This window comes from Thamnophis elegans, chromosome 4, assembly GCF_009769535.1.
Source record: "Thamnophis elegans isolate rThaEle1 chromosome 4, rThaEle1.pri, whole genome shotgun sequence".
Classification (NCBI taxonomy): domain Eukaryota; kingdom Metazoa; phylum Chordata; class Lepidosauria; order Squamata; family Colubridae; genus Thamnophis; species Thamnophis elegans.
In genome coordinates this window covers 79,762,284-79,788,275 of record NC_045544.1, presented here as the reverse complement: position 1 = coordinate 79,788,275, position 25,992 = coordinate 79,762,284, and the positions used below count along the sequence as shown (strand labels likewise).

At 37.9% G+C, this 25,992-nt stretch overlaps 1 protein-coding gene and 2 long non-coding RNA genes across 3 annotated transcripts in view; 1 reads left to right on the top strand and 2 right to left on the bottom strand.

Annotated features, from left to right (window-relative positions):
• Positions 1 to 4,554, top strand: part of KCNK5 (potassium two pore domain channel subfamily K member 5) — a 31,011-nt gene extending 26,457 nt beyond the window's left edge. The window contains exons 4-5 of the mRNA XM_032216235.1: positions 303 to 471; positions 1,115 to 4,554. Of these exons, the coding sequence (XP_032072126.1) occupies positions 303 to 471; positions 1,115 to 1,935 (990 nt within the window). The 3' untranslated portion in view covers positions 1,936 to 4,554. The remainder of the gene's footprint in view (positions 1 to 302; positions 472 to 1,114) is intronic.
• Positions 4,555 to 9,945: 5,391 nt separating this feature from the next.
• Positions 9,946 to 17,161, bottom strand: LOC116507076. The gene is made up of 4 exons (XR_004255144.1): positions 17,123 to 17,161; positions 16,808 to 17,011; positions 15,211 to 15,291; positions 9,946 to 10,959 (listed from the first exon to the last, which is right to left on the bottom strand). It is a non-coding gene; the product is annotated as an uncharacterized LOC116507076 (long non-coding RNA).
• A 53-nt stretch (positions 17,162 to 17,214) lies between these two features.
• On the bottom strand, positions 17,215 to 19,220 carry LOC116507011. The gene is made up of 3 exons (XR_004255127.1): positions 19,021 to 19,220; positions 17,582 to 17,642; positions 17,215 to 17,309 (listed from the first exon to the last, which is right to left on the bottom strand). It is a non-coding gene; the product is annotated as an uncharacterized LOC116507011 (long non-coding RNA).
• Between the last annotated feature and the right edge of the window lie 6,772 nt (positions 19,221 to 25,992).

Sequence of the window (25,992 nt, the reverse complement as noted above, 5' to 3'; positions counted from 1 at the left end):
TATTATTAGTTGGTGGAATAGGGATGGATCAATGAGAACACTTCACCAAGCAAAAATGACGCATATAGGACTTTGTGCACACATATGAAATGGGAAATAAAGTAGAAATTTTCAACCTTGTTTCCTTCTGCACAAAATATCCAGAAATAATAGCAACTTCCTATAACTTATAGTTATTCTGTTGTTGCTGCAAGACGGTATATAAAATGATAGGATGGACTTTCTAAATATGAGGAAAAAATCTACTAAATGTAGATTGCACTGTATGATTGATCCATCTTCCTTTCTTCCATTTATTACAGAGAAAGGCACAAATTACTTGCACAGCTATCTTCATCTTTTGGGGCATTCTAGTCCACTTGGTTCTTCCTCCTTTGGTTTTTATGGTGACTGAAGAATGGGATTACATTGAAGGCCTCTACTTCTCATTCATTACCATCACCACAATAGGATTCGGAGACTATGTTGCTGGTCAGTAATAAACTTGTCATTTGAGTAGCTTCTAACATGAATATTTTGTGAATTTTCAGCAGTTTGCCTTTAAGATTTTAAAACCTGTACGTAGAAATGAGAATTACTAAAACTAATTACAATTAAGATTAAGTAATATGTTGGTCTCTGTACAATGCAGGGACTCAAGACAAAAAAAAAGGTGGGGGGAGATGAAAAAATTATCTCAGGAACAACCATGGAACTGTGTGTATTTGCTGTTCTGCTTCCTCTAAGCCAGATGATATCTACAATGCTTTCATTGTCTAAACTTATGGTTGACTTGACAAATAAACAAGCCTATATTGTAAGATGTTATTTTATTTGTATGTATTTGAAGTTGAAATAATTATAATTCTAACTCTGTATAATCATTTAGCTAATGAACTTTGAATGTTTTTTTTCTAATTTCCAGAGTAGACAGCTGTCATCTTAGTATCTGAGCCTCAGTTGACTACTGAGTTCTCAGAAAGGGGACAAATTAGACTTTTAGAGATTTGCTGAAACTTGCTGTAGATGTGCCATAAGCACAACCTATCCAAGGAAATGTTGAGTTTTTAGTAATGTTAATCACCTACAGGTGTACAGTAGCTGAATTTATTTTATTTTGCTGTCTTTTTTTTAGGTGTGAATCCAAATATGGAGTACCACTCCCTCTACAGATACTTTGTGGAGCTGTGGATCTACCTAGGCCTTGCTTGGCTTTCATTGTTTGTCAATTGGAAAGTCAGCATGTTTGTAGAGGTTCACAAAGCAATCAAGAAACGAAGGAAGAAAAGAAAAGAGTCCTTTGAAAATCACTCTCCCACCCAAAAAGTTCTTCAGATGTCAAACAAGAAAGATATCAAAATATTCAGTTTCCTTTCCAAAAAGGAAGAAAGTTACAATGATCTCATTAAACAGATTGGAAAGAAGGCTTTGAAAAAAAGCAATGACAAAATTCTCAACTCGGAGCAAACCAAGCCAACCTTACCGAATACCAATAAAGATCTCAAAGTGATGTACACAAGGAGCAATGTGTTTGACTATGACAATGTTTCTCTTCGACTGCAAAACTATCATATGATGAAGCATTTGACTGACAAACGTCTTGGGGACAGCCCAACAGAAGGCAATGTGTTTGTAAATCAGCTGGACCGGATCAGTGAAGAAGAAGGGGAAGCATGGGATTCGCGGGATTATCGGCCTTTGATTTTTGAAAATGCCAACATAACATTTGTAAATGAGGGTGATGATGAAGAGGAGGATCTTTCAGATGATGAAGAAACTTCAAAGTCTTCAGTAGATGACAATCTTGCACAGGAGCCTCAAAGCCCCCAGAAACTGATGAAATTTTCATCCTCTGATGAATCTACTTTTACCAGTAATGAGATGGAGATATCAGTGCCTTATGAAAAGCTTATGAATGACTATAACACATCAGATACTGCCAATGCTGCAACGTGAGAAAGGTGGGAGGGAGTTTCTTGAAATCATATGATGCAAAATGTTAATAGATAATGATCTAAATCAACAACCATAAGTGAAGAAGGGAATATCCTATGAGATATTTTCCACCACTTCCTTCTGTTAAGCAGACTAAAAACACGTGTTGCCTGGATCTTATCTGTTGAGGAATTTTACTCACCTGAAACAACCGTCCTAAAACCTTGAAGGTTCTCTAGGGATTTGATGGTTTTTGAATTTAAGAGAGGAAAAGCCTAAACTGATTGGGCTTGTCTGTTCTTCCACTTCTTTCTTTCTTTCTTTCTTTCTTCTTTCTTCCCTTCCTCCCTCCCTTCCTTCCTTCTATAAGATTGCAATCAGACTGGTTTTAGTTGATTGTAGGCCATGTTTGCATTGGATTACTGCACTAACTCTTCAGTCCTGAAGAAACTGAATGCAACTCATGCCAAGGTTCAGAGGGGAAAATATTGATGGATTTATCACAGTCACACCACAAAACTCTCTTCAATTTTCCCTCAAGGGATGCTTGAACTGGAAGAACGGAGTATTCTGAAGGCCCGAGTTGAGAAACATGGGTGACTTGACTAGTGTCTAAGTTAATATAGCTCTGTTGAATTATGAGCTGAAGTTCATGAACAAAAATACTAACTTGAAACACAGGGTCAGTCTACTGGAAGTATGGATCTTGTATAGACAAGAAACTAAATATTTCCAAATGCTCCTAGTGTTCATGAAAAGCACATATAACGGACTGAAATACAGTAAAATAGAATGGTGCAAGAAGATACATAGAGGACATTTAAAAATGAAGAAAAGCACAGTAACAAACTTCTCTTTTGCATCAGAAGTGCCCTTTCACCATCATCCATATTCTAGAGGAAATACTTGAATGAACTTCATTTATAGGTCTAAGTGAAGTTTAAAGGAACTCTGCTTTTGAATCAGTGTATCTTATTAAATAGGTTGACTAGCTGAAGTTCCATTTGAAGGATTTAATAACTACTTTCTTCTTTGTTCTGTCAGTGGCTCCATTTCTATAAAGTTCTCCACTCCATCCGGTACTTTAGAGTAGGTAATATTGTGTTATGAGATGAAATACCGCTGTAGTATTTCAGCTGGCTTTCTAAATAAAGTGCTAGCTTATTTATAATGAACTCCCTTAACAAAAGAGAAGGAGTATGAGAAGTATTATTGAAGCCACGAAATGTAATTGTCACATCAAAATTTATCTATCTTTTTATATTGCTATAAAACTGTCACAATGATTGGGATTATTTTTAAAGTAGAAAGCTGCCTATGATTTGTAACTTTCTGCTGAAAAACAATTCTCAAACGTATTCTAGCAGTGTAAGTACTGGAGCTATTTGTATGATTTACACTCCAGTGTAAATCTTTTATGTTATAGTTCAGTGGCTTCAATTTGGAAATAGAATGAAAATTATGGGTATTGAAAACTTGAGAGGATTACAGAATTGAAAATGGTAATAAGGCCAAGTGGAATTTTGCAGTACTAATTGTGAATAAGGTACATTCAAATCCACTCATGTGCTGTAATTTTAATCTTACGTTGTGAGAGAGGATGTATTCTATTATCTTTAGAAACATGTCTCTGACTAGGTGTACACTCCTGTTTGCAAACTCTTCTTGAAAAGACAGTTTAAAAAATTTGCTGAAAAAAAGTCCATTCCTGTTTTGAATTGTACACTGTTTATGCAGAAATGTTTGCAGAACTTGATTACTAAGGAACCCAAACAGTTGTATTTTTATACAGTTATTCCATTGAAGGTTCTGGGGTTACCATTTGGATTATATAATGATTTTTGCCATTGCTGAATTCTACCTCAAGAGGCTGTTCTTGTTGCTTTCTAATACATGGTAGCTATTTCAGTAAATGGTTCCTTGAAAGACAAGATGATTTTTTGTATTGCTATACAGTAAACCCTCTTTATAATCAGACAGTTTAAAGACCCAGAGATCTTCTCTTAAATTTACATTTCCAATCGAGCGGTTCTTAGTTATGAGTACCACTTGTGTCATGTGTAAGTGACAAACGTATATCTGGCTTTCTTGAAAGTAACCCTGTAAAGCTGATGTATTCTGGGATATATTTCATAAATGAATGGCTAAGAGGTTTGCCTCTGCACTAAAGAAGCACACAGTAGTGTGTAAATTGAATGTTATTAATGTTTTACAGCATTTTAAATATAGTACAGGAACAGAAAGGTGAGAGTGGATGATGAGTGTATGTTGCGGCTTTAGATGTGTCTGTTTTGGATTGTTTATGTCAGGTAGACAGATGTGAATGATACAAGTTTAAAACAGCTTGGATCTAGATATCAGGTCCTTTCTAAAATTCAGAATTTGTGCTGCTGTTTAGGTTTCATGCACAGGGTATTAATACCTTTCTTTAAAAGTGCCCCATAATTTGAGGGATTTGTCTAGCTGTCAAATAAGCATCATGTTTTTAAATTTGAAAGCAAGATAAAATTGATAGACTTTGATTTCTTTTTGAGCTCATTAGTGGAGATTTATTCCAAGTGCTTGGACCATTGACAGGAGCCTTAATTCCATTTTGTGCCTTGCTACAGGTGAAATGACAAAATGTACTTACTCACTGTGACTAGCACAAAGGTGCATGAAATGTTTTATTAGCTGCATAATGTGTTCAGTTGCCCTTTATCTGAGTACGGTTTTCCAGCAGGCATTACATGGTGGTAAATTCGCCCTATTAGAGAATTGATCTTCCTTACCATTCTGATAGGAAATATCGTCTTCCATGTATTAAGGGAAACTAGACTTTTTGTTATGAGACTTTATTTATGGCCCTGGACAAATAAATTAAATACGATGACAGAGGAAACAATTTTTGTTCTGATTTTGGGATTTGACGAACTAACGTATTAAAGAGACATTGATTCAGGGAGGAGAGTCAATAGCACTTGAAGTGTCTTTGATTCTCTGGCTCTTGACTACATTTTGGAAAGAATTTGCATAATATGAAATGTAAGGTTTGCAGACCACTATTGCTTTTTTTTTATTTGAGAGGGGGGACTGTACAGTTTAACTGAGCTAACCAGATTAGCATTGTGTTCATATTGTGTAGCTGTTTACAGAAGGTATTTAACAAAATGGTTGCTAGCTATCAAAAGCACCAGAGCTTCAGTAGTACTCACAAGTTTCAGAACAAGAGGAAGGGCTCTTCCTTGATATCTCTATAAACTGTGGATCATGAAGCCTTAATAATGCTGCTTTCTCTGTTTTCCCCCTATAACCAATATTGTGATTTGGATCAGAAAAACCTAAAAAACCTAACTCTGTAAACTTCATAGTGTTGTTGGAAACTAAAATTGTTTCAGGAGTTGAAGCAATGAGATGAGTGACTCTTCTTCCTATTACTCAGTAGAATTTTCCCACAATTAATCACAATTAATTAAACCTGGTAGCATTTCCTGGAGTTGTTTTCAATAAATTATATGGCAAAATGATAAAGAATGGAAACTACACTAACTATTGATTTCCAAATACATTTAATACAAAACTAATTCACAGTTTCCAAAACAGTTTTATGTAAAGCACAGTACTACTCCTACTTATTTTAAAATGTGCCACTGAAAGAACCGAGTACAGTACTGTGAAGCAAGAGGGAAACATTTTGAAAAAGGTCTTTTTTATTTGCAGGTATGATTAACTCCATTGCTGGCAATGGATATATCAAAACATAGCAAACTCACAGCTCCTTCTTCTTGTTTTGAAACCGTAAATGTGGCCTGGTTTACCACTTTCTTTTATAGGATGCTACCTTTTGTATCTTGTTTTAATTGGCAATAAAAAGCTATGCATAAAACTCCTGTTGAGACATAAATGTTGGCTACCACTTTGACCCATTTTTAATTTTATACCTTCTGTGCTGCACGGAACTCCCAGAGCTAAGGGTCACTGTTTCAAATAGTTCACAAAATCTGTACAGTCTTGATCTCATCACTGTCACTCCATCACATAAAAGAGACAAAAGGTTGTTGTTGTTTTTATCAGTTCTTGTTTGCTAATTTGTCACTGGAATCACTGTATGTAAATATTAGACTTTATAAAATGTAATTTATTTTAACATTTTTTCAATAAAAATGAAGTTTTTTTTTATAAAAGAAAACCCTGATGTCTTCATTCTTTAAAGGGACTAGATGAGAAATGAACTTGTAATGATTTTCTCCCATTTAATTAACATTTTGTCCAGGCTCATTGTTGAAAGTAACATTGACAACGAACATTGATAATATATATATTTAGAATTTAATTTTACACCACCATGCAATTGGATACAAGCCCATTTTGTCATAAATAGCAGCACTGGCTATTTGAAGGACATACACTATATTTGGGATAAATTGTGGAATTTTCACTATAGTACTGGCTAATATAATATTATAGCAATTGCAATTAGATATTATATATTGCTTCACGGTGCCCTCTCTAAGGTGTTTATAGAGTCAGCATATTGCCCCCCCCAACAATCTGGCTCCTCATTTTATGGACCTCAGAGGGATGGAAGGTTGAGTCAACCTTGAGCCACTCAGATTTGAGCTCCTGGAGTGAGCAGTGAGTTAGCCTGCAGTACTGCATTCTACCACTACCCCAGTGGTCACCAAGCTTTGCAGTTTGGCGGCCTGGCTGGTGGGGGGGGGGCAGAGAGGAACTGGGCTGCATGAACAGTGGGCCAGTGCACATGCACAGGCACATGCAGCTCCATTCACACAAGAGAATGGGACACGGTCTTGGCTCCTTCAGGCTTCTCCATACCAAAAGCTTTTACAAAGGGAAGGAAAGCCTGAAACAGCACAAAATTGCTCCCCAAAGCCTTTTATCTGTTTGCAAAAGCTTTTGGCATGGAGAAACCTTTGGGGATGCCGTCTCATACTCCTTCAGACTCACTGAGGTTGCCTGAAGGTCAGAAATGGTGTTCACATGACCATAAGACACTGCACCATTATACAACACTGGTGTCTTGGATGTTCTGCTTCAAATGTATCTTCTTTCAAAATTAAATGTCCTTTGTTGCAGCTCTACTTTGTACAAGACTCATTCCCATGAATTCTAATAACTCTTTCATCTAATCCATCCCAGTACTTATATTTGTTCTGGCATGGATATGTCCTGCTACATGATCCTAACTATACTGGGTGTTCTCATATACAAAATCTTTGCAGTAGCAGATTTCAAGAAAGGCGAACATACTTAGAAATGCAGAAGAAAACTCTTTAATTCCCCAGAAAGAGAAAAGTACACAGTTTCATCAATTCTGAATAAGAGTGCCTGGAAAGGACATTAATTCACATGTTTTTCTTCACAAATATCTGTTGCTAAAGCAAAGACTGGCCAAATCTGTCCCACTACCTGTTTTTATACATTCAATGAACTACAAATGGATGGGAGGCAAGCAGGAGATTGACCGGCCTGAGCCTCAGCCAAGCTTTCAGAATGAAGGATATAGCCAAGGTGCTGTATAATGATGGCTGTCAACTCTGGGAAGCTCACGGCTGTCATAAAGTTACAAACTGCAAAACTGTAAAATCACAAAACTAAAACTATTAGAAGCACTATTTTGTGCACGAATGTAATTTGCAAGGAGTGAGAATTTGGAAGATGGCTCTCATTTGAGATTCAATTTTCTTACAAAGGTCATTGGTTGATATTAACTTATTTGCAGATACACTTGCAGATGCCAAAGGTGAGGAATGATGGGAAGTGCTGCCAGATATTTTCTGGAAATGTAGATGTGTATCTTTTTCCATCAGGCAACTCTTAGGACATAGCTGGGCTGTCTCCAACCAGACCACATTCTTTTACAGGGCGGGGTTCCCATTAGAAACCTACATCTTGAAATCAGAAGTCTTGAGCTCCTTCCATCATAAAGGGTGAATCAGGCCAATCTCAAATCTACAGTATGTACCATCAAATGACTATATATTTTTCAGGCAGAGAAGGTAAAAAACTTCGCAAATTAAATCTACCATTATTGAAAGCATAGTTGTCGCATAGAGGACTAAACATTGGGCCAATTCAGAGTCTTAAATGGTATAAAGCAGAGATCCCCAACCTCTGGGCCACTCAAACCATCCCTTCTCCCCACACCACCACTACAGCCGGCAGTCTAAACTGGTGTAAAGGCTGAAAATTTGGAGAGAGGTTGCTACATCATTGTGTAGTAATTTTATTATATGCTTTCTGACACGTCAAAGCCCTTGCTGGATCTTGCTGCTATTTTCCAGTTGTGCAGCACTAAACATTTGCAGACAAATGCCTAAAGAACTATATTCAGAGAATTCATGGATTGTGTTATCAGTGTACAGTAAACTTGGAAATATGCATGGTCTCAATCTATAGCTTTAAAATATTTCAGAGTAACTCTGGATCTTTATAATTATCTGTTGATTTTATCTTTTTAAGAAGTAAAAATATCTTAGGTTTATGGCTTTTATCTCCTTGTAATCAGTTTCTGGAGTATTGAAAGACACTGCTCTCTAATGATTGTTAACATTGATTACAATTTAAAGGAGCTATGCTTGTCTTGTTTTTCAAGATTGGCAACATGACCTATATAAATAACAACCAGAGCTATATCAGTATACCAGATGGAGTGTCAGATTAAGATTAAAGAAACCTGAATATAGACCTCTACTTGGCCATCAAAATTCCTGAATTATTTTATATCAAGCATTGGCTAGAACCGCACACAGTATACCCATTACAATAAATACAAGCTATAATAAATAGCATTGAATTTTGTTTTGATATCACACAATATATAGAACCAGTCATGATTTAAAGGCTACTGTGTTGACTGAAATTAACCAATTGTGGCTTACCCAACAAGCTATTGCTTATTGAAAATTGTGAATTATATTACTGTGTCTGTGTTTAAGCTGTTTAGGATTACTATGATGAAGGGGGTGGGGAATAGACTCCTTTGAGGGCCATAGATGACATGAGGTAAGCATGTAGGAACTGTTGGTAAATATTTGAAGAAGTACTGAACTTACGTTTTGTTCTTCTAAATTTAATTTGATCACATACGGTAGAGAATTAAAGGACTGAATTGCAAAACAAACAGATGATGATGGATGGAGAAAACCATGAAAGTTGTGGTTGGATAAGCGAAAGAAATCTTTAACAGGGAGAGGTGAGAAGGTCAAAGATCAAAAGGGAAAGTACAAAGAAATGTAGGGACAGAAAAGAAGCAAGGATGTTTTGCAAAGTTAAAAGTTATGAAAAAATAGAGCAAACTTTATTTAACTGCTCTTCCCTTTTTTCTTTTTTCACACTTTTAATTTCTTTTAGTTACTTGCTCCTTTTCTTTGTCCAGTCTATAGTTTTGGATTATTACTCCTTTTTGCATTTTACATTTTGCATTTTATGAAAGAGAATAGTGTGATAGATGTCATGGGAAAATACAGAATGATTTTTATTGCCTTCTAAGAATCTATTCCCAATGGGAGTGGGCGGCATACAAATTTTATTAAACTCAAACTCAAACTATTCTGCATAGTCCTTACATTAACCCAGATTCTACCCTGACTTATTACTTTTGCTCCATTTTCCATTCTAGGAAATAAATAATTTGACTAAAATGATAAATGTAGGCTCATAAATGAAGCAATTACAGATACATATTGCATTTAGATTTGATACTTAGCCAAACCTCTCTTCTAATTCATACTCTCATCAACCTATTGACTTATTCATATTCTTATCAACTTATTTCCATTGTAATGCTGTACTATTATAGTTGGACTGACACTATTCAATTAGGGAGGGTTGGTTTATTTAACCATGTTTTTTAGAAAGTACAACTGACTGGATTCGCACAAACTATTAAATTGTAACCACAGTATAAATCACAAGGAAAGCACATGGCTTGATAAAGTAATTTTAATAATAGCATTACTACTACTACTACTACTACTAATAATAATAATAATAATAATAATAATAATGACAAAATCACCATCAGGGAATTTCAATTGGTAACTTTACTTGGAACAGATTATATCCTATGATGATACTTTTAACATCATCTAACGTCTGCCTATCCCAGGTTCTTGGGAAGGATTTGATTGGTAAATAAAAATGCCAAATCCAGTCTGTATATCTGGCTGACTCTGCAACGAACCATAATAATATGGTAATGTTAATCTCATTGTTAACTCAGAATAGTTAGGTTCAATAAGTTCAAAATTGCCATGTTATCTAGGCAGCCCTTTGGGTATTGCTCCAAAGGCTCCTGTCACTATTGGTACCTTTGATTTCTTCCTCCATAACTGCTCAATTTCAATTTGCAGATCGCAGTATTTCATTATTTTTTTCCTAGCTGTTTTTTTCCAATTCATGTATCATCTGGCAAAATCAATGAATCAGCCTTTTTTCTTTTCCACAATAGGCGTGTTGTGGGCCAGATGTCTGTCTGTTTGGATTTGAAAGTCCCACAAGATCTTGACCTGTTCATTTTCAATAATTTGTCATGTTGGTGTTCCCAGTAATTTTTGCTGCATTGAAACCTAAACTTCTGGCAAAGCTTCCAATGTATGATTTTGGCAACTCGATCATGATGTTTTAGATAATCAGTGTCTGAGATTTTGCTATAGCCATTGGTAAGGTGATCTACTGTTTCATCTTTCTCACTGCCTAAGTGGCATTTGCTGTTGTTACTGACATGTTGAACTTTCACTTTAATGGAATTGGTCTGTAGGGCTTGTTCTTGAGCAGCCAAAATGAAGCCTTCAGTTTCTTTCTTCATCTCCCCTGATCTTAACAATCTCCATGTTAGCTTTGTACCTACCTTTCCTTCAATGTCCTTCAGGTACTGACTGTCCATAGGGTTCTTTTCCCAGTTAGAAACGCGATGTTCAATTGTTTCCTTTTGTTATTCTGCTTTCAATCTTGCATCATCATCATTATCATCATCATCCTTGTTGTTGTTGATGATGTTGCAGAAATCTGGATGGACACTCTTTGCTGTCACACAGTAGTTGTCTGAATTTTCACAGACCAGATATGGTTATTCACAAGAGAAATATAATCTACTTTTTTTCACTGAACTCAAGAGCAGTCAGTTACATTTCATTATTTATGATTATTTACACATAATTATTTGCCCAAGTGTATGCTTGGGCAAATAATCGGATAAATTATTCGCAGCCTATGTATGGGCAGAATTGCAGTCACTGTAGATACACAATATTTATTTCTGCCCTTTCTCCCACCCCAAGAAGATTAAAACAGATCCAGAATAAAATTAACTTCTGTAGTTCTGAAATTTGACCACACAGTCTTTTCAAAAATTGCCTTTTATTCTCCTCACTGTCCCATTTTGCTAAGATGGATTGCCATTGGTTGCATTTTCACCTTTTGTAAATGCATACAAAGATATATTTTTTTAATGTTATAGCACAAGTGAGTCTTCCTAAAGTGTAAATCAAGGACACAGGTGCTCCTCCTAAAACATAATAGAAATATTACCACAGGTAGTTTGTGATGAATCATCGCGGAAGGCAGATTTTAAAATTTATTTACAAGAGTAAATCCTAAGGATGACACAATGCAGAAGAATCTTTCTATGCCATTGGCACTATGCCTGTCACTGACTGCATTCAGTCCACTAAATAAGTTCCAAGCTTTCTGTCTCTCGTGATGATTCACAGCATGTCACCACTGTGAATCAGAAAGAACGATAAGTCCCTTGGTTTATTCTTCTAGAAACATATAGCTGATCACTTCTGCTGGTACTTCAGTTATATTTCACTGTGTATATAAAGTATCGGTGGGTGGGGAAATCTGTCTCGTCCAGTAATCCATCTCATCACAAGAGAAAGCACTAGCAATGGTTCCATCCTATGGTTAAAAGCAGCCAGCTCCTGCTCTGATTATATCAGCTGTTTCTATAGCAGTTGGTATCAAGAATAGGTCACCAAGCAGACAACCTTGGTCAGAAAAAGGATCACAGAAATAGAACAACAGTCACTAGTGTCCAAAATTACAAGAGAGAGAGAGAGAGAGAGAGAGGGAGGGAGGGAGGGAGGGAGAGGGAGAGAGCGCTTTACTTAGAAACATAAAGCAATGTTCAGCTAAATGAAGTGCTTGAAATTAGATCAAGACTGACAAAGTGAGGAAGAGAAGGTGCTAGTGAATTATAAGTGAATTGTGCAGGTATCCTTGGCTTATGATCAAAATTGAGCCCAGCATTTTAATCATACGTTGTTGTGGTCACAAGTTGAGTCTTGTGATTGTTTTTATGAGGGTCATTAAGTGAATCACATGTTATAAGTACAAATCCAGTTTATCCAATGGGAACATGGCAAAAAAAAAACATGACGCTGCAACCAGTTGTAAATGCTGTGCAGGAGCTGTCAAGAAAACAGCAGTTTCAAAAAAGGTCGACTGCATTTCAAAACCTCTGTTCTGCCTTGGCAATGAAAACAGGATAAGGTTTTCTGCCTGCACTGAGATCCCAATGGAAGAGAGAGGCAGGGTAGGAAAATAGTTGCAAACAACCATAGATCTTCTGCTATCGGAAGACAGCACTTCTAAAGCCATGGAAAGGGGCTAATGTACCCAGTGACGGCAGAAGGCATTTAAGACACATGTGCAGTGGTGTATCAGAAACAGAATAGGACAACTCGCCATGGCCCACTTGCTGTGGGACAATTCAACCATTCAATTCAATTATTTAAAATAATTTTCTTTCTTTAAAGATTCTATCCCACTGTTTCAATATTAGTGTAACTCTTGTGCTGTGGCAATTTGGCCATGGTGAATTGTCCTAGACCCTATCAGAAGACCACTGAACCTCCCCCCTTGGCTTTGGTGCTGTGGTGCCTAAGATGCAGGAGGTTTAGGCAGTAATTCCTTGAACTTGGTAGCCAGCATCCCTGTGGTAGAGCTGTTTTGACCTTACAATGGAGGTGTGGGCTGTTCTACTACTTCTGCCCTTTTCTCTTCAACTACTCTATATGGGAAAATGGGTCTTCTGAATCCTAGAAATCTTCATCCTTCTTTCTTCTTTCCTCCTGTTCTCATGTTCTTGTCATTTGGCAAGGCAAATGGAATTGATGCTTCTTTTTGATACTGTGAATTTTCCTGCTGCCAAAATGTGAGCATCCCTAACAATCACTGGTGATCACCCAGATAGAGGGGCCTGTCCACAGTAGCTTAGTGTCATGGCAAGCCCTGTTTCTCAACTTAGGTTAGAATGATTCACTGCTCCATACAGCTTGTGGCAGCTGAAGCCGAAAGCACCATTTTTGATGTAAAGCAAAGATGAGGAGGAGCTTCCTATGTGGTGAGCTGAGAGATTTTGACACAATGTGTGTGCATAGGTTCAATGAACGGTTAGTGAACATGCAGATGAATCTTAAGTTTCCAGTGTACAGTTAGTGATAGAGGTTGCTTATAACTCGGTTGCTAAGAAGCGGCTTTCATCAGCTTCTTTCTGATGTAAGCAAAGAAAAAACCGTATTACACAAGCCACTTAGAGGAACCAGATTCTCAGGTTCAACTGTGCAATCTTTTACTCATACCATAACTACTGACCTTATTATGGGAAAATAATGTCCATGTCTTTAATTTTTAATGATTGAAATATAAAATGGGCAATTATTCATCTAGGAACCTCACTAGATATAACATGGGTAGGCATATATTTCCTTTTACGTGTCTATTCTGTTCTCTTATAAGAAAGGATGGTGATGCAACTTCTGTAGGAACACAGAAGCAGGACAACTGCCTTCTATGTTGTCCCTGTTCTCACTCAATTATCCAAACCCTTTTCTTTGTAGTCAGCAGAACTATACTGCCCATATCAGGGAAGGAGATATTAATGTATTAATGTGCAAGGGCCTTCTTCCAAATATTGATTTCATGCCACATTTATATCACACCTTTTTGCCAGCTCAATCTTCCCTCCTCTGTTTTATTTATTTTATTACTATTTTCATTAATAATTTTATTCATTTTATATGGCTGCCCATCGTAACAAGATGACCCTGGACAGCTAACAATTATTAAAAACAATAAATCAACATCAAAACAAATACAGAGCTGGCAGCCAAGATAAACAACAAGCAACTCTTAGTACAATGAGCTCTAGCTGAGATTCTGACCCTCATGTCTGGGAACACAGCCATGTTTCTAAGTCCTGATGAAAGTCCAACATAGTTGGGAGCCAATCTAATCTCCAGGGTCACAATACTGTACAGGGCAGGCACTATGAAAGAAAAGGCTTTCTTTCTGGGTACTGCCAGATAGGATTCTTTAATCAAGGGCTGTCCAACCTTGGCAACTTTAAGACTTGTGGGCTTCAACTTCCAGAATCCCCCAGAACTGGAAAATTCTGGGCACTCAAATCCACAGGTCTTAAAGTAACAAAAGTTGAACAACCCTGCTTTAATCAATGAGACACATAACATGTCTCTTTTGCTAGAGCTAATGGGATGATAGGCACCATTAGGGAGGGGTGGCCTTGCAAATAACCCAACTCCCCACTCCATATTATGCAAGGCTTTAGAGTAACCACTAACATCTTGAACCAGGAAGCACACTGGCAACCATTGCAACTTGAAGAACAGAGATATAGCACACACTGATGGAGAAGCACAAGGAACTGAATCAGCTACAGCTTCTGGATGAACTACAAGCATGTGCCCACATTGTATTCATCCACCATCAACCCATAGTCTTGTTAGACATGTGAAATAGAAGAGACAACATTTTGTCCTTGAAAAGAATAATTTCCCTTTGCAGAATTTGAATTAAAAGTGAGTTTATATTTCTGATACAATTAATAAAATTAAGACTTTACAAATACTGGGCAGCTGGTTTCCTGCTATAGCCTCCTCATCCTCTTCCAATACACTCCTCCAATACACTCCAATCAAATCTAAGAGGAGCCATGGCCATTTGAATCAGGGCCAGATAATGTCTTCATCATAAGCAAACAAAAAGGACTGATTAGGACAGGAGTCTCACTAGAATATCACTATAATCTTATGTTTATCCAGGCAGGCACTTTTCAAAAGAATAAATTAGAAACCAGCAGAGAAGTTTCTATCCTTATTTCCTGCTGTGGCAAGCAATCTTCCTGTAAGTTTTGTAAATTGCATTTGATAATTATTCCTAGCCAGCAGTTTCCTGCCTGTCATGATCTCTTTCCAGTTTCCATGTTGGAATACTATCAGCTAAGTTTCATTCCCTTCCCCAAATTGAAGCATCAGGGCAAATGGAGTTTACCTCCAGAGCAACGCTGCTGATTCCCATGCATTGTGCACTATCATTCCTGATGCAGCAGGTCATTCCTGTCATCGCTTAGCACTGAAATGGAAAAAAGAAAACTAAGCCAGTCACTTGTACAAATAAGGCCTTGGCTCCCAATCAGCAGCAGTCGCACAAAAGAAAAGAAACCGAACTGCCAGGGCGTAGGATCATTTGTGTAACTAAAGGAGGCAGTGACCTTGGGAAGGAAAACAAAGAACAGGACCAAGAAGGTAAGTGAACTCCCAATAGTTGCCAAAGTGAGTTACACATCTCAAAAAATGCCACCCAAAAAAGTAGCAATGATCTGCATCCAGAGTTTGCCATTGTAGGAAGTTAGCATCCACCCGTCTCCTAGAAATATCCTAGGAAATATTAAAAAGGCAGAATATTATATTTTTCTGGATGAGAAATGGAGAAACATGTTTTTAAGCAGGAAACAGACTCACTTTTAATAACCTCCCCCCCTTGTCAATGGGCCATTTAGGCCTGAGCCAGTCTATTCTATATAACTAAGATCTACCCCATTGCCCTTCATTGCACCTCCCACCAAGTTTCAACCACACTTAGCACACAGATAACCTATGACCTCTGATAGCAACCAATCAGGATGCTCTTCCTGTCCCCCAGGAAGTTCAAAGCCCAGAGAGGGCATAAAACCCAGGGACTCTCAGCGTCTCTTCCCTTTTTCCCATCCAGGAGCTCCAAGGCATGTGATCGCTATTCAAACCATGTGGTCCTGTCCACCATTAAAACCACTTTCTAAGCAGTCTCCATGTTTCCAGTTTTTCTTCCCAGTTGGAACTGAACCCAGATGGACATTTCTTCCAACACTATGTAAGCTGAGAAACAAATAGTGTGTTCCTGTCCTTCACTACTCAGAGCTTAACTACAGATAGTCCTCGATTTGCAACTGTTCATTTCGTGTTTATGCAACATGAAATTGTTTTTGCTGAAAAAAAAATGACCATTATTTCACACTTATGACTGTTGCGTCATGATTTACATGATTTACATTCAGATGATTGACAAGTGGTTCATATTTATGACAGTTGAAGTGTCCTGGGGTCATGCGATCAACTTTTGCAACCTTCTGATTAGAAAGATCGATGGGGAAGTTGGATTCACTTAACAACCATGTTGCTAATTTAACAACTGCAGTGATTCACTTAAGAAACATGACAGGAAAAGTCATAAAATGGGGCAAAACTCACTTAATACATTTCTAACTTAGTAACATTAATGTGGTTTTCCCAGTTGCAATGTATGGCTGTGAAAGTTGGACCCTAAGAAAGGCTGAGTGCCAAGAACTGATGCTGGAAAAGTCTCCTGTGAGTCCCTTGGACTGCAAGGCAATCAAACCAGTCAGTCCTAGAGGAGATCAAGCCTGACTGCTCTTTAGAAGGCCAGATCCTGAAGAGGAAACTCAAATACTTTGGCCACCTAAGGAGAAGGAAGGACTCACTGGAGAAGAACCCAATGCTGGGAAAGATTAAGGGCAAAAGAAGAATGAGACAACAGAGAATGAGATGGCTGGATGGAGTCATTAAAGTAGTAGGCATGAACTTAAACTTACCATACCAGAGGAAGGTCTGGAGGAACGATGTTCCTGTCTTAACTCAGAAGACAACAAAAATTCCATTTCAGTTTCATAAGGCTTTGTCATCATAGAACTTTTCAGAGTTCTCTCCACTCTCCTTCCATTTTAGAAATTAGCTGCTTGCTATTATGCTCTGATTCACCACTTTCTTTGCATTTCCTCTCTCCTTCCCTTGGTTGCCTTTGAGATTTAAATAATAATTAATCAGTTCAGTCCAGCATTAATGGTTACTGTAAAGGGGAAACATATTGCTCATTTTTTTAATAACAAACAAAACTATGGTTTCATTACATTTGTTTTATTTGCAATGAATCCAGCTTCATATTGCTGCTGCTGCTTCCTCCTCCTCCTCCTCCTCCTCCTCCTCCTCTTCTTCTTCCTTCTCCTCCTCCTCCTCCTTCTTTTTGCACTTGGTATTTGCACTGTCCTTTCCTTAGTTATGTAATACTCAGCCGGTTTCATTGATAGCAGCTGGTTCCTGGATTTGTAAGAGGTGGATATGATTTAGTTTCACTCAAAAGCTGGATATTTGATTTTATTTTCCAATAATTTTGAGTCACAGAGAAAATGGTAGCTAGGATTTAGCTTTGAACATTTCAAGGTTTGTCTGAAATCTGTTTGGAGGGAGGTATTGAAAATACCATCCCCATGAGAACCTTAGCCAAACAATACCAAAGTGCTTTCAGCATGAATATTAAAGTCCCAATTCAATCTAAGATCTTTTCTCTGACTAAACTAAGTGACATTTACCTGATTCTTACTTTTACTTGCTTAGTGGCGCCTCCTCCATAGTGCATCCCAAAGATTTGCTCTGTTTAAAAAGAAATATTTGAAGGGCTCAGTTACACATTTGCCCTGTGCCCCACCATACATATAAATATTGACCATGTGTTGCCTGTCCCCTCAATATGGGTTTCATATTCATGACAAGAAACAGCTGGGCTATGACATGTGGCTGAAAGCTCATGCTACCCACTGATTTTCATCAGCTACAATTAACCTAATGTGACTCTCATCTCAAATTATCCTACGAATTAAAAGTCCAACAGGCATTGCAGCTGTTTAACATTGTAACTTTAAGGTATCCTTCTAAAAATTTTGTTTCACTTTATTTGGAAACTAAGGGCTAATTTTTATTTCAGAAGTTTTTGTTCTGCTTGTCTATCTTCCAGGAAAGAACAAAAAAACAAAATAAAACTTCAGCTCCTTAATATGAATGACCCTGATCATTGTCTGGTCTAGCAATTCTTTTCCTCTCCAGTGGATCAAAATACCATCATCATTTATGAAAGTCTGGGAATCAAATCAGAAAGAAAATTTCTCACTAGAGAATTCTGGCTGTTTGGAAAGGGAATTTAGATACAATTTACTGATTTCAAAACACCTGTGAGTGAGAACATCTGGCCCTATTTATCTATATATCACCCTTAAAGACAATCACAGATTTTTCCAGACAGGAATTCTTGTGACAGTGGCTTCTGGTGTTCAGTCCAAAAAAAAATTCTTGAAGCCATCATAGCTGCCAACTTCAATTGGTTTATTATATGTGTGCATACGGAGAGACATAAGCATACACCGCCTTTTCTGCAAGGAGCTTAACCTAGTGATGTGTCCTTACAATTGCCCTGTGAGGTTAGCTATATTATTTGAATTTGGGGTTCTACCCTAGTAGCTCAATATGACTTAAGACCTGTCAGTCTTTATGGGCCAATGGGTAAAATGGTTGCTCCAGTGGGTTCCATGTTCACAAATTAATTATAGGAAATTTTACCAATCAAAATACACTCATTTATCAGAAACTTTCATTTTCATCTTTTCTCCACTGATCTAATGGGTGGTTTCTCACAGATAGCACTGGGCTGCAATGTTTATTTTCTCACATTCTAGATGCCTACATAAGATGTTAGACATTTCTAAAAATTAAGGTGATGCTGGAAGCTGACAATGTGCTTTGTAGCACATCAACTACTGATAAAATTGTAAGAATGATTATTGCTACATCAGGTCTGGGCAACCTGAAATTAGCTGTTCATTTCCACCCTTACTTTCCAAAGTATGGAATGCTGCTAGGGTGTATGGAATATCAAGATTGGGTAATATGGTGCCACCAGTGGAGGGGGACATATCCCATCTTTTTTATGGCAGTTTTCCCACCTGTGCCCCCCCCCCCCTTGGTACTCAATTCTCACCTGTGGCTCCTTGTGGCTGCTTGCATGCAACAGTGGCCACAACCTCGGCAATGGCTTCATCGTCAGCTAAACCAGGTGAAGATAGTCAATGGGGTTTTAATCTTTGGTACGACAGTGAGTTGTCTATTCCACTATGGAAAGACAGACTCCAGCAGATTGAGGAGATGAGACTCTTGGATGGTACTGTGGTTAAGAAGGCAGTCTCTGCAAGCAGAAAAAGACATAGAAGATATCTTGGTCATCCACTGTACTTAGTCACATCTTCAGTCATCTTGACTATGTCCTACCAGAGAATCCAGATGGGCTATGGGAAGAAAAAGTGAGGCTGACATTGTGCAAATCTCACTCACTTAAGTCCAAGTCATGACAGTAGTCTAGGCACTATCAGTTATTGAGGTCTTCCTTGACAATGATGGAGGAGAAACTAAATCATGCTGCCAAATGTCAGTGCAGCCAATGGTACAATTTACTATTGCTTTGATGAAAGTAATACTTCTAAAAATAAATAATATGGTTTCTTTTTTAAGATTTAGCATACTCAAGAGACACTTCAACCATCCCCTAAATATTTTTCTCACTTCAAATCAAAATGCCCACTCTCATGGTGTCTCTGTTTACTTAGTCACCATCCTATTAATTAGGTATCCTATCCACTGCAGTCTTTTACTCCAAAATAATTTTGGTTGTTCATTCTTATCAATAGATGATATTGATAGATAATACTTCTTTCAGAGTAGCTTAAGCTTTACAGGTATATTTTGTCAAAGCTAGCATAATTCTGGTGGACCAAAAACCAGCACTATATACTATAAGAAGAGAGATTCGAAAGTGAAAGAAAGGAAAACCCAGATGACTGATTTCAACATGAGGCTATATTAACCATAAATCAACATATAAATATCATGACATTTACTGTATTTAAAATAAAATATAAATAAATGCACTAGCCTTGCTTTTTAGTTTACTGCTATTTACAATGATATATTAGACAGCTACGTTTTTTTTATTTGCATATGCCACATTTTGCTTTGTTACATAAAACATATATTTTAAAGTTCTGGTCTTAAGTGCCAGGCTTTATTTTGGCTCTGAAGTTCAGCAGTGATGGGGCCTGGTTAATATGGGAAGGGATGGGAGGCACCCAGGGAATTCCAGGACTGTAGATTAGATGAGGGATATGAACCACATCCCAGAGGAAGCTAATGTCAAACTACTTCCCAACTCTTGTCATGTGATTGCATGGAGGAGTTCATGTCCTCATCAGATGTGGAAGTGATACGACTTGAGGGCATCGTTACCTTATTTACAATTAATCAAATAAAAATAAAACATCTTCTAGAAGATAGAAAAGGCTGTCCCGCCAGCCCAATTATTATCACCACCACCAGCAATCCGTTGTCAGTAATCATCACATTTGCTCTCAATTTTCATAAACAGATTTTGGCCAGCGAGGACCGTTTTTACATTTCTGATCAACATGCAAATTGGTGGGAATTTTTTTATCATAAATCTAAAGATTCCTTTAAATAATTACAATAATTTATTAACCTTCTCAGAACTTCACCTTAGACAGCAATCCAGGGAACAGCTTTTGTTCTTTCTTCTCTTGATTACTGTACTATAATTGTTTGAAGATCTTTACATAATAAATTTTATTTCTGAACCCTAGAGAGAAATCACTTAACATATATAGGCTTGTGTGTCATTTCCCATAAATGGCTTTTCAAAGCAAGCCTCCAGGGTCAGTAAGTTTCCACTGAAAGATCACAGAGGAATTCCAGAATTTAACAGCCTTTTCTTATGCTAATAATTTGAAGCTGGTTCTTGCTGGCATGTACTTCTCCCTAAGGCACACATTAAATTGCACTTTTTCTATAGGGAGCCAGAACATTCATAAAAAGATTTTCTGCATGGAAATTTCACTGAGTAAATACTGCAAGGTAACAATAGATAAAATTGCCATCAATCATATATGTATTCCTAAAACAAATCTCAGAAACCTATCCTGAGCATTGCAGGGCGAACTCTGTGAAAACTAGCGGTATTTATTTCCTGGCTCTTAAGCAAATTCAGTAAATAAACCACTATTGCTATTTCTGATTGTCCCCATATTTTAGATATCCATCAGTTGAACTGATAAAATGCCAGCCATCAAAGGATATATGCAGATTCAATTCTTTTGGTGCACTGTAGCTTTTGCAAAGCTCTTGTAAAGCTCTGATAATTATCTCATAAATTTATGTTGGTATGTGATAAATGCTTCTTGTTTGCTACCTGTTAGCCTGCATTATAGGCAGCATATTAATACTATGCTCTGTTCCAGATGTAAGTTCATTTATTATTTCCTGTTCTTATTCAAAGGAGGAAAAAGTAGAAGCTGTTGTCCATTTAGTTATTCTGATTAGTTTTTGTGCAGAAAAGAACTAAGAGTTTTAGAAGCTTATGCAAAACACCCGGGAAGATTTTAAAGAGAACCCAGCCTAGACTGACACTTAGCAGAACTGACATAATCCCTATATTCAACAAGTATAACATAATGACTAAACTATTAAAATCATAATATTATTGCTTATAAGCAATGTTCTATAATAAGCATCATTTAATAGCAACAATTAGACATAAAAGAGTAGCATAAATCAAAGGATCCACTTTTGCAAGGAAGCTCTACACCCTCTATTCATTTCCTCCAGCACCGATGTTTCTATCTTAAATCCAATATTAAAAACCCAATAATGAAATCTTGGAATGTTTTTCACACAAATCCTATGCTGTATCCTGCATTCTTGAACCTTTCAAGATTAATGAGCTTAATATCATCAATTGCACTGCAATGGGCTCATTTTCCTAACCTACACATTGCCACTTATATACAGCATCATTTCCCTGTAACATTTTGCAGCTGTTCAGAGTACAAGTGAATGGCCACAAATGGAATGCTATAAACCAGAGCATGCAAAGCAGATATTTCCATCCTCTTGGACATTCTGTCTTCAACCTTGAGATCAAAGTAAGACGTAAAACAACGGCATCATGAGAAACCAATTTAAAGGGCACACAGGAACATAAGCAGAGTTATTATTTATTGGTATTCAGAAGTATGTGGCCTCTAAATGTGGAGGTAATATGCAAATACCCATCACAATTTGTAATTATTGGTAGAATTATGCTTTATGAATTTGTCCAATTCTCTTCTAAATCTGCTTAAATTTATTATTATACATTTTATGGTAAATTCCATATTTTAACTATCTGTAATGGAAAAACTTTTTTATCAGCCCTGAATCTTCCATCATTTAACCCCACATGATGAATTTACATTCTAATATGGATAGAAAAGGATAGAAATATCTATCTCTCTGTCCTCTTGTTTTTCCTCTAAACTAGATAGCCAAAAATATGGTAACTGTATTTTGTAGAAGTCTTTGGGCACCATGATAATCTTGGTTCCCATTTCTTCCTTGATATCCTTCTTGATGTGCAAAAAAACCCCTGATTTATACATGCCATTCAGAAGTTAATGAATCCATGGATGTGTATGAAGGTGTTATAATATTGACCATATTTATCACCTTTCCAACAATACTTGAATTAGATGTTTGTGGTGGTCACTGTGGAATATTTCTTTCAGGTAATCTACCCCTCTCTGTCAAAAGAAGTACTACCAGTACAAGCTGGGCGAAGTTAAATTTTCTGCAACTTTTGATCAGCATATATTTAAGACAATTATATAAACTGCATTTAAAGAAACTGTAAACTTTAAAAGTTGTGTTAAATGCCTATATCAGGAAAAGTGATATACAAATAAGAGCATAAGGATATCTGCACAAAAATATGTATAAATTGAGCAATAATAACAATCCTGGTTTCTCTGGTCTTAGGAGGAAAATAATAGTATACAAGTAACATTTTTTCTGGATTAAAATATTGACAATATCTAGTTTGTAGAGGTATAAACATATACTAATTTTGTCTCCTTTAAAATCTACTTGTGCTTAGTTTAAACACAAGAGTAGTGGCATCAACTCCCCTTGTTCAGCAATTATTCCTCACTAAATGGCTCCTATCTGCTTCCCCCTTTTATTGTGAAGCAGATCAGTTCTTCCCACCCTTTCTTAATTAGACTAACATTATTTTTTTTAAAAAATAATCTTTCTGGAGATGTGTAATATGTAGTTTGACCCATAGCCTCATGCTATATGTAAAGTCTCTACTTGTAACTCGGTGACCTCTACTGGGTTATTGAGTAATTGCAAGACTTTTTAGACAATTTCATTCAATCAAAATGCAACACCAGGAGGAAGGAAGACATTGTAATTGTCCTGGACCACTTTTAATTTTGATGTATAAGATTCAGATACTGTATTAACCAAGGTTGTAAGCTGGAAAACTCTGTCTTCTTCTAAGAGCCCAATGAAGAGTAGTTGGCTGCAGTTTCACCAGGCCCACTGTCTAAGCCTGTGCGAAACATTCAAATGGTGCACTATATAGCTGCTGAAATGCTCTTTGAAGCCCTGTTGCATCCGTGTCCTTAGAAGGTTGTATACACATAAAGAAATATACCGTATATACTCGAGTATAAGCCGAGTTTTTCAGCCCACTTTTTGGGCTGAAAAAAGCCGCCTCGGCTTATACTCGAGTCTACAACTGGATCCGGCAGTGCTGTTGCCTGTTGGAGGAGGAGGAGGCGAACCAGCCTGCCATCGCCAGCCACCGCTAGCCCTGCCGCTCTTCCCACCCCCTTCCAAGCCCCACAGTCCAGCGGATGGAGCAGCGAAGCCCTGGGGCTTCGCTACTGCTCCCCGCATTTTCTGCACGGGGATCCCTTGGAGAGGGGATTCCAGCCTGCCATCGCCAGCCACCGCTAGCCCTGCCGCTCTTCCCACCCCCTTCCAAGCCCCACAGTCCAGCGGATGGAGCAGCGAAGCCCCGGGGCTTCGCTACTGCTCCCCGCATTTTCTGCACGGGGATCCCTTGGAGAGGGGATTCCAGCCTGCCATCGCCAGCCACCGCTAGCCCTGCTGCTCTTCCCACCCCCTTCCAAGCCCCACAGTCCAGCGGATGGAGCAGCGAAGCCCCGGGGCTTCGCTACTGCTCCCCGCATTTTCTGCACGGGGATCCCTTGGAGAGGGGATTCCAGCCTGCCATCGCCAGCCACCGCTAGCCCTGCCCCGTGCAGAAAATGCGGGGAGCAGTAGCGAAGCCCCGGGGCTTCGCTGCTCCATCCGCTGGACTGTGGGGCTTGGAAGGGGGTGGGAAGAGCGGCGGGGCTGGCAGTGGCCGGCGATGGCAGGCTGGTTCGCCTCCTCCTCCTCCAACAGCACTGCCGGATATCCGCCCAACGCTGCGGGGGCGCCAGCGGGAGCTTTGGCGGCTTCACCTCAGCCGCAGCGCTGGGCAGCAAATGTGCTGGTGCTGTTGGAGGAGGAGGAGGCGGCGGCAGCAATAGCACCTGAGGACAGGACAAGAAGCAATGGAAACTTGTCAGAAGGAGACTCAAGCTGGAAATAACGAGCAATCTGACAGTAAGAACAATTAAAATCCTAGGAAAATGTCCTTTCATGAAAAATTACTTTTTCAGTTAACTCTGCCTGACATTAGTTGGGTGAACAGAAATATTAGTTGGCCAATTCTAAAAGGGAGCACCAGAAAGAACTTAAAATATTTTTTAAGAGAGCTGGGTTTTTCATTTATATTATATGTATGAACAGAATTAACACAAATTGCAGATACCAATCAAACATAAAGAAAAAAAGGATGAAATAATGCTCATTTTAAAAAACTCAGTGAAAATAAAAACAATATACCAAGAAGGTGGCATACTGGTTGTGATTTGATCTCTTCGGGGGATCCCGGGGATCCCCTATACAAGTATTTTAATATTGCAGACTTGCAGTATTATAAGTCATACTGATATTATAGAACACTTTAATTAAGCGGGTCCCTTGAATAAACATAACTTTGAGTTTCAAATAACACTGATTTTTTATTTTTGAAATTTACCGTAGCTGCTGCATTTCCCACCCTAGGCTTATACTCGAGTCAATAACTTTTCCAGCTTTTTGGGGTAAAATTAGGTGCCTCGGCTTATATTCGGGTCGGCTTATACTCGAGTATATACGGTAGCAGAAATACATCCATAGCAGCTGGAGACAGACTTCGAAGCAAATGTAAAAGATTTTCAAAAGATGCAGCTACTTTAACAGGCTGAGAAAGGAATCTTAATTGCTTTAACACACTTTGTGAAGTGCTCTTCTGAATGCTTTGCAACTACCTATCAGAGTGAATTATGTATGATTCCCTACAGGTATTATTATTATTATAATGTCCTGATGGCCACAGCTGTTTTCTTCATAAAGAATATTATCTTGTTTATTACAATTCTCTTAGAAGTTATACCACAGCAGAATAATTTGGATATTGACTCTTCAGGAAAATCTGGCACCCGTGTATGAGTCCAAACAAATAAGATGGTAATCTTCTTACTATCATCTCTAATTATGATTTTGTGGCAGGTAAAAAATTACAAAGATTACTATTATTCTCGTTCAATTTGTATTTTGTGGACTGATCCCAAAAAAAGACCCTGTGCTTCCAGGAAAATGTTAGGAAAGAGAAAAAAATGCATTTTGTCTAAGATAGCACTTAGCCATGATAACAACATACAGTACATTATACATAATCAAAAACTGATTCATTACTTCCCTCAAAAGGGACCTGGTAACAAAGAAAGTACTGACTCTTCTTCTGAAATAAAAATTAATGAGGATGGACACCAAATGCTAAGGCACATAATTTGGGAACAAGAGTAAGACTTTATGCATGATTCATAATCAACCTAAGTGATATCAAGGTCTTCCCTATGAGACATGCAGTCAACCTGTCATTGTACTTGCAATCATAGCCCTCTACCATGCATTGATTTTTTGGGGTGTGGGGGGATTTACATCTTTTTCAAATTATGGCAGCTGCTCC